At 41.5% G+C, this 15,832-nt stretch overlaps 1 protein-coding gene across 2 annotated transcripts; it reads left to right on the forward strand.

Annotated features, from left to right (window-relative positions):
* The first annotated feature begins 1,892 nt into the window (after window positions 1-1,892).
* Window positions 1,893-7,745, forward strand: metap1d (methionyl aminopeptidase type 1D (mitochondrial)). 2 transcript variants are annotated; one of them, XM_041055648.1, is made up of 10 exons: window positions 1,893-2,364; window positions 4,520-4,680; window positions 5,001-5,150; window positions 5,238-5,386; window positions 5,680-5,722; window positions 5,834-5,997; window positions 6,119-6,216; window positions 7,040-7,087; window positions 7,173-7,251; window positions 7,528-7,745. In XM_041055648.1, the coding sequence occupies exons 1-10, from the start codon at window positions 1,917-1,919 to the stop codon at window positions 7,610-7,612; spliced, it is 1,425 nt and encodes a 474-aa protein (XP_040911582.1). In that variant the 5' UTR covers window positions 1,893-1,916; the 3' UTR covers window positions 7,613-7,745. The 2 variants fall into 2 exon arrangements, with proteins under 2 accessions (XP_040911582.1, XP_040911583.1); XM_041055649.1 differs by lacking the exon at window positions 1,893-2,364 and adding an exon at window positions 3,807-3,867.
* The last annotated feature ends 8,087 nt before the right edge of the window (window positions 7,746-15,832 follow it).

Genomic DNA, 15,832 nt, shown 5'->3' on the forward strand with positions numbered 1-15,832 from the left:
GTTATGGCCTGTGTTATGTAACTTTGTTTAACAACCATGGTAATGTCATGTCCTGTAAGAAGCAGTGTCCTGTATAGAGGTGTTGAGGGGTATGTTTGGTTTAGGAAAGGGGTAGGGGTTGAAGTTGGAGTTTGGAGACGTCCAGGCTTAAAGGACTGAAAGCTGCCCAAACATGTCTTAATGCTATTTACAGTATGATCAATGACCATCTATGCATGACAAGTCTGTTTTTAAGACTATACTTCCTCCAATTGACTGCTTTTGGGTTTTTGATTTTAAAATCAGGAACTTTGGCTTCAGCAACCTTTTACTGGCAATTGTGGTGACATCCATTCTTGTTTGGTTTCTGGGTTTTGAATTTTCCCACAGGATCCCACTCATGTGAGTGCACCACCCACACAAAGTCGTTTGGATTCTGACCACTCCCCAAAGCGATAAAACCAGCCCATGCAGAGGTTGTTGCCTCTATCATTTTTGCTACTATCCTTTTCCCCACAGAGTCCAGAAAACATGCCAGAGCCAGCCATCCTGTTCAGTCTGCAGCCAACTCTTTGTAGCTGTTTGCTGCACTTATTACTGTCTCAGCAGACTACAGCATAGAGATTACACTTTGTTGATGGTGGATCAGTGTAAATACAGCTGGTACAACTGGGACGTTTGTAAAGTAATGAAGTGCAACAAAGTGGCCACCAGGAGAAATCATATACCAAACACAGTAATTACAGCACAAAGACTGCCAAACTAGGAGTTTGCATAGACTGTATTTTAGATTTAAATTTGCACTGAGTGAAAATAGGGGCACCACCTTGTGTATTAAACTGCATACGGAAAATAGATAAAAACAGAGAAGGAATACACAGGACCACAACTTTTCAATAAATTAGGATTTATTTATAACTAAATATTTACAGGCAAATGAACAAATGAAGCATTAACAAGGAGCACACATCACTTGCAGGGGGAATAATCACTTCTTTGTGATTAATAATTCTGAATTAATAATTCAGAGTGCTATCAGACATCAACTCTTATCATTTATCACAGCTGAATCCATTTGTTGGGCATAAATTGGTTGAGCAGATCCCCAGTAAGGAACATTTGTGATTTCTAATGTGGGATGACTATAGTAGAGATGTGAACAGATGAAGCACGTTTTCTATGACAGTTAATTAAGAATCAGAACTTTCTGAATTTAAAAGAAATTTAGAAAAGTCAACCCAACTCTAGAATCAGAATCAAATTTTCTCTATCGTCTCCATCTCTCTCTCGCTCTCTCTCTCAGACCTGAGTCCAGCTGGACATAGCAGAGCATGAGGACCATCCTTCACACCCTCACCAGGACCACCCCATGGCCTGCTGTGATCACAACATCAGACCAGAGCCAGATGTCCACAAGCTGTCTCTTGGTTTCCCCAGAGAAAAGTTCAGTGGATGAACTGTCCAGCTCCAGCAGGGTTTGGTGCCTCCACAGACTGCTGGTACTTTGTCCTGCTTATGATTTGTGACTTAATAAACATCTTCTACAGCCTTAACAAAAATGTAGACACTTTGCTATGACACTTGAAATTTAGCTCAATGTCTTCCATTTCTCTTGAGATGTTTTAATCAGAGTCCACCTTTGCTGAACTCAGCCGACTGGACATGATTTGGAAAGGCACACACGGGTCTGCATCATCTCTCTCATAGCTTCTTTTGTTGTTCGAATTTTTTGTCCCCGAATGTCCCTCCCAGGCCCCGTAGAACGTCAAAGCCACTATGACGTCACCGTCAAGTCTTTTAATGCGTCATAGATCTTTTTAAATAGCTCACCAAAGTTGTTCTCTGTTTGATCTTCAACTGAAGAGCTGTACGAGCAGCGAAGAAGAGCACACGGTTTCTTTTTTTTTGCCCAGACAAATTCTGAAAACAACAACAATATGCTAACTCTGGGTTTCCTTGTCGGCGCCGTGGTCTCTAAGACTATGAAAAGAGTCGTCGAATATTTCTTTGAACCGGGAGAGACAGCAAAAGAGAGTCGTCAAGAATACAATTCCGTACCTCTTGCACAAAAGTCAGCAACTCACTCCCACCCAAGCACAGAAGCAGCAGCTGAGAACCACAGTGACCAGCTGTCAGAGGACACACACAGTAGGACAGATCGGGTCAGCGACCCGTGCGCAACAGTCTGTAAATTCACAAACATATCAAACAACTGCTGGATGAACGCCTCCCTGCAGGCTGCACTTAATCTGGGGGTTGTGCGAGACAAGTTAGCAGATTTATCTCCAGACTGTTTGGTCTCAATGTCACCAACACCAGCATTTGCAGATCTGTTTTTAACGGCCCTTCGACATCCAGGGAGGACTTTCACCTCATCAGAAATCGGTAAGGCTTTGAGAGAACTGAGCGTGGCAGTACCCTCACTGCGATGGTCACAGAACAACGACGTTCTTGATTTACTGGAGCCTTTCTTTTTCTGGCTCAGTAAATGTGGAGTACAAACAAATATTAACTTAAGTGAGACAATCAGGTGCCAGTGGTGTCAGTTTACCACAACCGAAAACTCAGTCGTCGGTAGTGTTTACTTTTTATCACCACCGGACCGACGGCAGAGCATTTCGTCCCTTCTAATGCACTCACATTGGCTTCTGGAAAACCAGTGCGCCAGGCGATGCCAGGTGTGCGGTTCCCCAACAAAGGTAGAAGCAACCTGGAACAGCCCTGACTTTTTAACCCTTTACGTCCCTCGGTCAGCCGATAATGGACTGGTGCTCAGGAACCGAGTGATTCCATCTCAATTAATAGAAATCCCCGTGGATAATGACGCAACACAGCTGTACAGACTGTCCTCTGTCATTTGTCACAGCGGCTGTCACTCAAACGTCGGGCACTATTGGTCGTATCTGTTTGATGATGGCATCACCATCAGCGCCAGTGACCGTGAGGTATCAGTCGTACAGGACGGGAAACCACAGGACATATACGAGTGTGGTGTAATTTACCTCTATGAAAAGTACCCCTAAGCGCCTTTCATTGAGGTAAACCCACAGACGTTTATCTAAATTTCACACCATAAAAAATAAACAAAAAAAAATATATATATATGGGCGGCACGGTGGTGCAGTGGTTAGCACTGTCACCTCGCAGCAAGAGGGTCTGGGCTCTTCTGTGTGGAGTTTGCATGTTCTCCCTGTGCCTGCGTGGGTTCTCTCCGGGTACTCCGGCTTCCTCCCACAATCCTAAAAACATGCGTGGGATAGGTTAATTGGCTACTCTAAAATTGCCCGTAGGTGTGAGTGTGTGCGTGTGTGGTTGTCTGTCTTTGTGTGTCAGCCCTGCGATTGACCGGCGACCAGTCCAGGGTGTACCCCGCCTCTCGCCCATAGTCAGCTGGGATAGGCTCCAGCTCCCCCGCGACCCTGACGGATTAAGCGATAGAAAATGAATGAATGAATTAAAAAAAAGTATATAAACATAAAACAATAAGCTTCCAAGATGTCGTCGTTTTAGAGCAGTTAAAGGGGCCCACAGAGGCTGTTAAGGACACTTTTGGTCATTTTTGTTTTATTTGTGTTGACATGTTATCAGGCCCACGGTGTTGGACCCAAGTGTGATCATTTAATGAAAGGAGCACATAATCAGTGTTATCTTGCATTACACCCACTATCCAGTCAGGATGAATGAATGAAAGGTAAAACAAAACAAAACATGAACATGAATCTTACAATAGAAGTAAAATAAATAAGATAGACCAAAAAATCTTTTTTTGAAACTTCACATCGAATGATGTTATTTTGAGTGTCGTGCGTCACGTGACCCCCGCGCCACGTGACCACTGATAAAACTCCATGGCGGCGCACAGCGGTGTAGGACTAGCTACAAGATCAGGTAGGTACTGATCGAAAACTCTGTCCACACTCGAATAAACAGCTAGCGTTAGCGGCTGTCCGGACCACCCGAGTCCCCGCTGACAGTGAAAACAAAGTAACTCGTTTAACAAGCACATTAAAATCAGACTGCAGCTCGGGTACTTTTAAAGAGGGAATGTTTTTAGCTAACTGATGTCGGCTTGTTAGGTAAAGTTAACTCATACACGAGGGAGGCACAATTCAATCAACCCCCCTATGACAGTGTTAATATAATGGAATATTATAGGCATAATAGGAGTGTGTCTTGCATGTGACTACATCCCAGCCTCCAAGTTCCCAGTGCGCATCGCAGCTTCTTTATTTGCCAAACAGCAGTCCCGTGCTGGAATGACAAACACTGACCCAAGGTTTTTCTAAATAGTAAAAGTCTCGAAATTAGATTTTAGTACAGGGCTCCTCCACATGACACAATCACATAGTTTGTAACGCAGGACTTGCCTCATCAAAACACAAAAATACTGCTTGTGACAGTCAGCCTGGCTCTCCTATTCAAATTGGCTGCAGCTTGTGCTTGAATGTTCAAGCAGTTGTAGTTGTAGTTGCTCTTTCCACCATTTATTCTTAGCAGAAGAGCACGCTCTTCCTCTTTGTGCTGCTTTCCTTTTCTCCAGGACTGGGTGGCTTCCTGCGTAGAGTTTGTTGTCTAAGAAGCTGTGGTCCCCCCACGGCCCTGCTGTGTCAGCAACATCGGCGCTTCTTCTGGAGGAAGTGGAAAAGTTCCCACAATGTAGTTCGCCCAGCAACTGTTAGTCCTGCCTATGCAGTGCCCAAGGTACACAGGACCTAATGTTCCCATGATGCCACACAATAATACATTCAGGTTGGATAAGTATTTTCAGAGGGCTTCAGAATTATGAGTACTTTCCTGTAAGGCGAAAATGACCAACATGGCAAATTACGATGGGATTACAAAGAACCATTGGAATACATATTTTGATTTGAATTTCAGGTCCTATTCAAGCTAAATCTTTCCCATCAGAATAATACTTTTGTCGAAGAAAAACTTTAAAGTGTATTGACTCTTGTCGACTGACTCGATTCTTCCATTCTTTACCCTTCATATCCTATTTTTCTTATCCTCCTTGACTGCAGCACATAGTGCGGCCTGACTATGTAGGCACTGGACAGGTCCCGGAGTGGCCAGACTACATAGAGATAAAAGACCAAGAGCAGATCGAAGGCCTCACTAGAGCATGTCAGTTAGCCAGACATGTATTACTACTAGCTGCAAGCAGTCTGAAGGTAAGCACCTAAACACAACAAGAATTGTGTTACTGTGTCATGAAGAATAACCAAAAGAACACAATAATCATAACCTGTGTCTTCCAGGTTGGTATGACAACAGATGAAATAGACTTCATTGTGCACCAGGAGACAATCAAACACAACGCCTACCCATCCCCTCTCAGATACGGGGGTTTTCCCAAGTCGGTCTGCACATCTGTGAACAACGTGGTCTGTCATGGCATACCTGACAGGTAAAAGGCCAAGATTTTTTTAATCTTTTAAAGTAAAACACATTTTACCCACATTTAAATTAATGTTGGTTTGTCCGATTTTTAAATGTTGGATGTAGAAATTTTGGTTGTTGAATATGGTTGCAAAGTTTAGGATTTTTTCTTCTCAACAAAATTTGTCTGGATTGTTTTGGAACATAATTCATTATTGAATTCATTCTTGATAAAGTATTTTGAAATTATTGTAAATTATAAAAAATGCAAGGCATTATCTGTACACACCATTCTTCTTTTTATATGGCTGTGTCCTGCAGTCGGCAACTTCAAGATGGAGATATCATCAACATTGATGTGACTGTAAGTCAATGCCTTAACAGATTCACATACACACACACAAACAAACCCACAGGCACACAGTCATTCAGGGCAGCACTGGTCCCATCACAGACTTCTGCCTTTTTCTGATAGGTATATTTGGATGGTTACCATGGTGACACCTCAGAAACCTTCTTGATTGGCCAGGTGGATGAGGCTGGGCGGCGACTGGTGGAGACTGCCAGGCGCTGCCGAGATGAGGCCATCGCTGCCTGCAAGCCGGGTGCACAGCTCTGTGTTATAGGAAACACTATTAGGTACACACACACATACACACAAAATACACAGAATGAAGACACATAAAATACACAGGTGCCATAAAGTCACATTCTTTTTTTAAAAATTTTTGACAACTAATATTTTTTGTTCTACTGGCAGTGAAATAGCCCATTCCAGTGGCTTCCAAGTGTGTCCTTATTTCATTGGACATGGAATAGGCTCCCACTTTCATTGCCATCCTGAGATCTGGCACCATGGTAAGTTTGGCTCTGTGGTCACATAATGAGACAAAGTCCTGTGTGAGAGCTTGAGACAATGGGGCCTCATGAAAAATCTCACCTGCTTTTTTTTTTTACCAGAGTCGGTAGTGCTACTAGAATAATAATATACTAAAAAAATATTAATATTCAGTCTCGGACATAGACGGGCAATGGTTTGATGTAAAGTTAGACGCTAAAAAAGTCTTTCTAAAGCATAGCGGCCCGTGACTAATACGAAAGGCTGTCGAGATAGGTGGCAGTCACAGAGATATTAGACATGAGAATATTATGGCCTGCAGTAGATGATGGTACAGTGTCGGGTTCAGTAGAGCGTGACACTGGACACTGTCCTCCTTAAAGACCCTGAGGCAACTATTTGAGTTAGAGAATTTTCCAACTCAACAAACTGGCAGATCCGATGATCACCGGATATTTTGAACAGAATATTAAGTTTGCATTGTACGTAACTTGAGCGAAAGTACCTAGTTCTGTTAGTACCTAACCTTACCACAAATTATCATCCATGACACTTAAAACGACTCTGTTTGTATGATTGGTTATTGCATGAGGCCCAGTGTCTTGAACAGGAGCACCATCCCATGTGTGCATCACTTCTGTGTTTGTGTGCATTTGTCAGTAATACTGTGGGGTTGTATGAGTTTGATATAATTAAGTAAGAATTGTCTGGATATGCTGTGTATGGCTTATACAGGGGAAATATAAAGAAGTATAGAACCAATAAAATTAATAGCTGAAATAAATTGTTGCTGCCAAATGTTCTGTTTCATTCCATAATCTTGTTTTTCCTCTTTATTATCAGCTAATGACAATACCATCACCATGGATGAAGGGATGGCTTTCACGATAGGTGAGTTACATTTTATGGTTTAGATGTGCACATGAAGATTCCTGTTCGTGTGAGTGTGGAGCTGATATTGTCTGTTAATTTGTAGAGCCCATACTGATGGAGGGCTCTGTAGAGTTCAGAATCCTGAAGGACAAGTGGACTGCAGTGTCTGCAGATGATCAAAGGTAGGTGGTGGTCAAGCAAAAAATATCTTGGCTGTGTGCTTGTAGCTGTCATGTTAGCAAAAAAACAATGTTTTCCTGACTAACAGTTTCCCAGCTGCTGTCATTAGAGCTTCCTTTAAGCACAGCCTAGATGATTCCAGTCTTTATGCTAAGCTAAGCTTATTGCTGACTAGCCTCATGTTCCATACATTCCAGCATCCCCCCAAAACGTTGAATTATTCCTTCAGAATCTTAAAAAGACCTGCGTTGTGTGTTTTGTATTTGACATTCATGCAGGTCAGCTCAGTTTGAACACACGGTGGTCATCACATCTGACGGGGTGGATATTCTCACCAAACTGCCAGAGGAGAGCAATCTGTGACCTGAGAGGAATCAAACTGCCGATGCCTACAACATCTGTGAGAAATCTGTTCCTAACGGTTGGTGACCTGCAACAAAACTTTGTTATAAGAACTTGAATGGTGACGATCACCTGGACATATTTAAAAAAAAACACCTCTAAAGTGTTAAAAGTAAATAATTATTATGTAGTGATTACACATAGACCTGCAGTGTCTGTATATTCATTTTGACTAAATTGTTTTTTCACCCATATACAGAAATAAAATGGCTGTAGGTCCATTTCCTTACTTAAGTTGAGATTTATGCATGTTTGAGTGTTTAAATTCCCCATGTTCTCCAGATCTCTGTCTGGTCTTTTGTTAACCTTAAGCCAGTACCTAGATTTATGCAGACGGTTCAGTGGAGTCCATATTAGTTAAATGTGACCTGTGACAATCAATGTGGCCTGTGCACTTACGGTACACTGTAACTGTTAAATGGAAGTAACATTAGCAGGGACTTGGCCAGGATTTTAGAAACATGGAAATCATGAGTCCAGACCCATCCACCCACCCAAGAAGACACTGTAAAATTTTCTGGTTTTTAAATAAAATCACCAAATTCTGAAAAGTTTAAATTCTGTTTCTAAACCTTCTCTACACTGCAAGTTATTTGCAAAATACAACATTGTGTCAATGAGTTCAGTTGAATTATGTCTCTTGGTTATGTGGTCAATTGTAAAGTCATATATAGCCAGTAGATGGCAGCACATGCTTAATGAAATTGAACCTGTAGCACGTTGCAGTCAGCAAAGGCTTCACACCCTCCTCTTCATTCCTTCTGATGGGCAGCAGCACAACATGCTGCATCTGATCATCTACAATTTGTTTGTGGTCCATAACCACGAGCAGAAAAAACACAGTTGTAAATCTCGGCGTGTTTGAGCCCGTCTCGTTTGATTAATCTAAGCCAAGTGTCGACAATTAATCGCTCGTGAACATCTGCTCTACTCGGACAATGTGACATCTCAATATGATACATTGGTTCAATTCACACTTTAACAGCTAACATGCTGAAGATAAACATCTGCACAAACTAGGGGCCAACAATGCTGCTCGGGGTTGTAAATTCCAGGCATACCAACTTACTTTTGCTCTGTTTTTCCAATTCCTCTCTACTGTCTATATCTTATGTCTACAGGTGGATTTAATAAAGAAAACTCCTAAGAGTTCATGAGATCATAGCAGATCACACAAGACTCCGTACCAGGCTTCTCATATTTCTCACTATGATTAAAGTGGAAATTACAGATTTGTTAATTTACATAAACATCGGGTTGCAGTGTGAGCTATGTGAGTAATTAAACGATTCTCCTACAAACTTTGTCAAGTTCTCACACAGTCTGTGTGTCCATAATGGATAGATTAAGTTTGATATTTTAATATTGATATTTTTTAATGCGACTGTGACTGAGGAGAGGATGGTGAAGTGAAGATGCTTCCGGAAAAAAAGAAAAAAAAAGAAAAACATAGGAGAAATTGGATTCCAGCCTGCTGGAGGGTGTCTTTTCCTTTTCTGCCAATGTACTCTGAGTGTGTACATGTGTCTAAGCCTGTGTGTATGCGTGTGTGTGCGTGTGTGTGTGTATTCATGTGTGTGTGTGTCTCTGTACTCATGCCAGTGCCAGTTCGTGGGTGAGGCAGGAAGGATCAGGCAAACAGGGGTGGGTCAGCTAATCTGGAGTCTGATCATGACCAGGAGGGAAATGATTCACATATCATCATTTTATTTGACGCAAGAGAAATAATGATTAGGATTAAATGTACATTTATTTGCCTTTCATACAAAATCAGAATTTAAAATCTCAAGCTTGCTCTGCTGGAAGATATTGAACTGAAGATCACTTTCTTCACTGAAGCTTAGGTTATTTGTTGAAGCAATATAGCTCATGCCATTTGATGTGAGGGCAGGGTGTGGTGTGTGTGTGTGTGTGTGTGTGTGTGTGTGTGTGTGTGTGTGTGTGTGTGTGTTGTTTAGGGGGGTGGGGGTAGGTGGCTGTTGAAGAGTCATGCAGGCAATTCTTGATGGCCTCCCACCAGCCCATGATTCACAGATTTTCAGAAATGACAATAAAATCTGAAAAAAGTGATTTGTCAGCAATAAGGAGAGAAAGTGAAGGCAATGAGCAGAAGATAGATAAGAGGGGGGAGTCGAGGTGGGTGAGAGGGTAGGATTTGGGGAGGAGCAGGGAGTGGCAGGGTGAGGTGTTGGATTGTGGTCATGAATTCTCTTTCCTGCCTCTCATTCTTTTCCTGCATGTTGGGACTCATTCCTGCTCTCTCCTATCTCTCTCTCTGCAGTATTCAGTTAGCACAGTCTCTTAAAATCTACTGCTGGACTTCATGCCTATTCTGACATAAGTAACTTTTTTTGTTGTTGGGAAACACTTTTTTCACATATTAATACAATCTTCACCCTACATGTATATACTGTACTGTGTTCTGATAACTGTTTTCTGAATTCTTGTACACATGCCTTATTTTTCATAAGCTGCTGTAGCTGCTATAATTCGAATGCATTGTCCAAAGTCTGTTAGTTGACAGTAGCAACATGCAGTATTCGGTTTTCCAGAATAATTTCATCTAATAGTAAATAATTTCAAAATGTCAGTTGTTAAGCTAACTATCCTGCTGCCTAAACCAAATATAGTAAAATTTAATTAATGTAAGATTGCAATACATTATTATTATGACACTACATCACTAATGCTGAAGATACGTTCACATTTTGTGTTCACTTCTGCAATATGAATTACTCATGTAGCCCACCATGTGTGAAAACATTTAATATTTTTTGTTGTTATATTTACCACCTATTATGTTGAGTTGGTTTGTAACAACTGGAAACCTACATCACTGTATGTGTGTGCGTGTGAGAGAAACTGTGATATATCACACTTACCTGGGAATTTACGGAGCAGCACCACAGGAATTCTTGGTTTCCTTGGTGACCCGTTGAATTGTGGCATTAACAAAGTTAGATCGTTAGATCATTTTCAGACTTGTGGAGGCAAATCTGTCTCAGACTCACATGCACAGGTGGCATGTGCTGAATCTGACTGCGTCAACACACCTGAAGGCCAAACAAGAACAGCTGAGTGTGGTACTTGGAGATGAATATTCACTGTGGCAGGACATGTAGTTACAGGCTGATGTTGAGTGAGTAAACACTTTTTGGTCACGGACATCTCCACAGTGAGAGGGGTTTCTTCATCATGACACAGTAGGAAAGTAACAGCTGTCAAGATATTTCACAAAAAATGGTGGTACAGGAAGTTATTAAGATTAATTCTCAGGTAACCAGGAATGTGTTTAGAAAATGAGTGTCAATCCATCCAATATGTTGTGAAATATCGACACAGGATAACTGAAAACATTTACCTGCTGTTGGTGTGTAGTAGTATATTCAGTAGTTGTTGAGAAATTTTGGTCTGGACTAAAGTGGTGGACTGACCAACTGAAAAACCAATCGAGAGTGGCTCGGGAGAGCACGAGAATATGATTGGATTCAGAGAGACTCTTCATTCATCTTTTGTCGCAACGATAATATAATACCAAGAAGTACCTGGGACATATGATACTGATTACTGGAATCAATCCTTAATGAGTCTACGAGGCTAAGTACATTTATATGAAGGATGTTCTGGAGTCACATTAGGCCACATAGAGTATATGTGTGTCACAAGTTACAGTTAATCGCTAAGAATGCGTGTGTGTGTGCCAGAGGAGGACCATTAAACTCGAGTCACCAGACGTGCCGGGAGAGCTCCCTCTTGACTGACACTTACAAGGTGGAAAACTTTCTCTGTTGGCCTCTTGACTCTTTCATTGCTGGGAACGCCTTTTCTTTTTTTTCTTTCTTTTTTTTAAACAGTGGAAATATTTTAGAGGAGTGGTCTGGGCGCTGTCAGATCACAGATAAGAAAACAGAGCTATCCGCGCATCCCTCGATTCCTGGGTGTATCTCTTTGGCTTCTCTGAGTGTCTCTTTGTTCCTTTTACACCATTCCTGTGTCTAAAAAGCCAAAGCAAACCAACAAAATAAGAGCAAAGGGTGCACTGTCTGTGTATGTGTGTGTGTGTGTGTGTGTGTGTGTGTGTGTGTGTGGTATGCATTGCCCGAGGCTGCTCTAAAAGGTCTCTGATAAATGGTATCTGTCTGCTTCTGTTGTTTTCTGAGATTCAGACACACACTGGAGCTCACTGCCCAGCACAATGCCCTCTCTTGCTGTGTGTGGACCTGAGGAAAACCGGTTATACAAAATATACAATACCCTGTTAGCTGTGTGTATGATATGTGTGTGTGTGTGTAGGCCTCACTGAGAGGTGTGGAGACCTTTGGCTACAATCAGATAAGATTCAAAGGAGAACAAGTGTTTTGTTTCTTTATTCGTCTGAAAAATTTCCCTTTCCAATTTCTCATTTTATTTGATCTGTTTCACCAAAGTTTCACTAAAACAAAGACAGAACCATCACAATACTGATCACTGATATCCAATGCAATATTACAATATGATAAATGTGATATTTATATTGTCCTGTCTCGATGAGAGGACAAAGAAGTTGACTGCACGCCTTCCTACTACACACCATACATATTTTCAACTGTGGCAAATGAGCTGTTTCTGTGTGTGTGTGTGTGTGTGTGTGTAGTACAGTGCAGTGGACAAAAAAAAAAAAAACAGGGAAGGAAGTTCTCTCTGTGGTGCCAAAATGACTGGAGGAGGAATTTCTACAACAATCCTCACAAGTTCGAAGGTTCCTGCCAGAATCCTCAAAGTGCCATTAAAACTGCCCAGAACAGCTCAGTATTTATGTATGTAGAGTGTGTGTGTGTGTGTGTGTGTGTGTCTGTGTGTGTGTCTGTGTCTGTGTCTGTGTCTGTGTGTGAATTAACAGTGAGTCCCACCCAATACTGTAATACTGTATAGCTATCTCTGGCTGCAAGGCAATTATGCCAGCATGCCAGCTTTGAGTTAAGGACAGTGTGTATGCACTGGTGTGTGTACACATATGTGAGAGCTACTCAGTACATTAACAGTCTTTTACTGTCTACCACTGAGGCACTTTACTGGAGCAATTTGGACTTAACTGTCTTTCTCAGAGAGTGGGGACAGTGATATTTACTACCCTGCCCGTGGTTTCTCAGCCGGTCCACTTATTGTTCGCTCAGCTTTTGCAAAACAAATTGTCTGGTCAACTTGTGAAATATCTATCATCAAAGACATGTTACGGTTTTTGTTACTTTTTCAGTTTTGTTACAGCATGTGACAGATGGCCAAGGACATAAAACATAAAATTCAAAAGGCTAGTTATCACTGAAGCACACTGGGAGGAGAGAAAGAAAACAGTACATCTGACTTGACTGGACAGTAAAAAAGGGATACAGACATATTACCTAACCAGGGAGAAACTGTGACTTGAGTGTTGTTTTATAAGCTGAGACAAGCGTCCATCGTCAACCTGAATCTGTCAGGGGAAAAAAAAAGAAAATTGAAAGAGAGCTTGGGGTTTTGCGAACATCTTTTTGAAGCACACCTGGACCCACTAACACTGGGGCCCTTCCCACAGCTACTGCCAACTCATATTACATCCTCTGGCCAGGGCTGGGACACACACACACACACGAAGACACATATATTCACACATACACACTGCTCATTTGGGAGGTAAATGTACAAAAGGGGGGGGGGGGGGGGTGTTGCAATTATCCCTTGGGTGTTACAGCACCTCTGGACAAGAGAAGACATCAATTACTCCTTATTGACTGTAATCAATAAACTCATCAAGATGGGTAGATGATCTGTTACAGTCAGCCATGTGTGTGTGTGTCTCTTTATGTTTTAACCATGAGAGTGTACGTTCTAGAAAGACATTGGATCAATACTGTGAATAAGAGATACCACATGGGGGAATGTAAATTAGATGTTTGTCCCCACAATGTCACTTCATTGCTAACTGATAGCTCTCTGTGATCTACACAGCCTCCTTACCTCCCTTATACAATATATTCTTAATGTTCACGTCAGAAATATTTCATAAGAGTTCATTAAATTGTATTGGAGCTGGAAATCTGTGTTTGATTTGTATTATCTCAACATCGTTGTTGTACAGATTCAGTTGTGTAACCTGTTTTGTTTTGTCATTGTCACTTTGGCCACAAATGTGAGGAAGCAACATTTTCCTCTCAGCTGTGACTCTGGGAATGGAATAAACAAATTCCTTGACTCCTGACAGTTTGGGAAAGTTTGATTCCTTTGCTAGATAAGAAGACTGAGACCGCCGTCATGTCCATATGGCAAACATGGTGAACTATTCCTTTAAGATGCTGCCACACACCATTTATAGTCAAACCTAGGCCCACTGTTACTTGAGAAGAGCTCAGTCAGCAGCACTCATTAATCCTCCTTCTGTGCTGCGTTGTTGTTCAAGGTATTCTCGCTTTTTAGCTGTTTCATCTATTTCTCTGATCTAAATCATTGTCGGCCATAAATTAACTCTGAGATGAGCAGCTGTCAACATATTTACAGGCTCTCATAATCAACAGCGCTCAGGGAAAGTGCAGTGCAATAATGTGTTGCAGTTGTGAAAGATCTTGGGTTTGGAGTTCAGAGTGATTGTGAAACTGACTGTGCATATACAGTGTGTGTGTGTGTTTATGACTATCCCAAGGCTATGTGTTTCTACGGTGTAATAAACACACACCCTGCCACACCCTTAGGTGAGTGTGTGTTTGCTTCCTTTAGTGTACCTGGAGCTGTGCTTTCAAGAACAAATACAGGGAGGTGGCTCGGGCGAGTCAAGGCGTTGCATTTGTGAGTGTGTGTCAGAGAACATCGCTTTCCATCGTTTTTTTTTTTTTTTTTTTTTTTTTTGCTCCTCTGTTGTCATAACACATGTTGTACATGGATCTGATGTGATGTAATTCTTAATTCTGTATAGAGGCAATTCAAACATTAAGCAGCACGTGTGTGTGTGTAGACAATATTTTATCAGTAAATAATATGCATTTCAATTGAGATTTACACAGCAGTGATTCATTAATAAATTAGTCAGCAAGTCTATTCAGAGTTGTATAAATGACTAATCATTTGATACTGACTCATTTCACAGTCTGTTCTCAAGTATCTAATCTAGATGTACCATATCTTTATTTATTCAAATCAGTTCAAGTCTATTTGAGTCAAGAAGTACTTATTCACTTTTGGTGAAAGTGAATAAGTAGGATTTTGGGTGCTTTTACTGTTAAGTGTTGGTCTGAAATCAGGGGTGGGGAGGGGGCGAATAATGATGTTAACAGGCTGGTGAGTGTGTGGTGTGTGAGGTGCTTAGACAACTGAAAAAAAATAACACGAACACAGTCAGAGAATTTGTTTTGGCTGTCCCTTTTTGGAGGGATGAATGGTGAGCAACAGAGAAAGAAGGAGACCTGTGACTGGATGTCAGACAGAGGAAGTGCCATCTATTACACACACACACACACACACACACACACACACACACACACACACACACACACACACACACGGAAGGGCAAGCTGAGTTAACACACCTCACTTTACACACTGCTGTTCTTATCAGTGATAGGGCTGATTCCTGTTCCTGACCTGCAGCAGACAGATCCATAAATCACTGCTGCTCCGTCAGCTGTCTGCTCTCATAAGCTGGAACTGGAACAACATCAGCCCAAACTGGACAGGAAGAAAAATACACACACACACACACAGATGCTAAAATAAAAAGAGTAAACAGGCAGATGGTCACATGTTTAAGGGATTCTTCTACTTTTAAGAAAGACATTTTTTAAGCTAAAGTAATATCAAAACATGCGACTGACCAGGACAAAAAAAGGGTTTTGAAAGTCTGATTGATTGTGGCTTTTGTGGCCTTTATCAATATCAGTTGCACCTTATTTTCCTATCTGTTACTTAAAAACTAAATATAAAAGATCAGGAGTAAACATATGTTTTTTTTTTTGGTCCAGTTCCAATTAATGCTGCATCACAGAACTGATCCTCTCTGGAGACATTTCCAAAGCCTGTTCATGAAGACTTAAGTGGACAACAGACCTGTACAGACACCACATTCTTCCCCTGCCCTTTTCCCTTTCTGGGCTGCCCTCTTCCACCATTATTTGTGCCTTTTATACTTTATGTGGGCAGTTTCTTTCTCCCTCTCCCTTTCTGTCTGCCCTCTTTCTC

Source organism: Toxotes jaculatrix, chromosome 14, assembly GCF_017976425.1.
Source record: "Toxotes jaculatrix isolate fToxJac2 chromosome 14, fToxJac2.pri, whole genome shotgun sequence".
Lineage (NCBI taxonomy): Eukaryota > Metazoa > Chordata > Actinopteri > Toxotidae > Toxotes > Toxotes jaculatrix.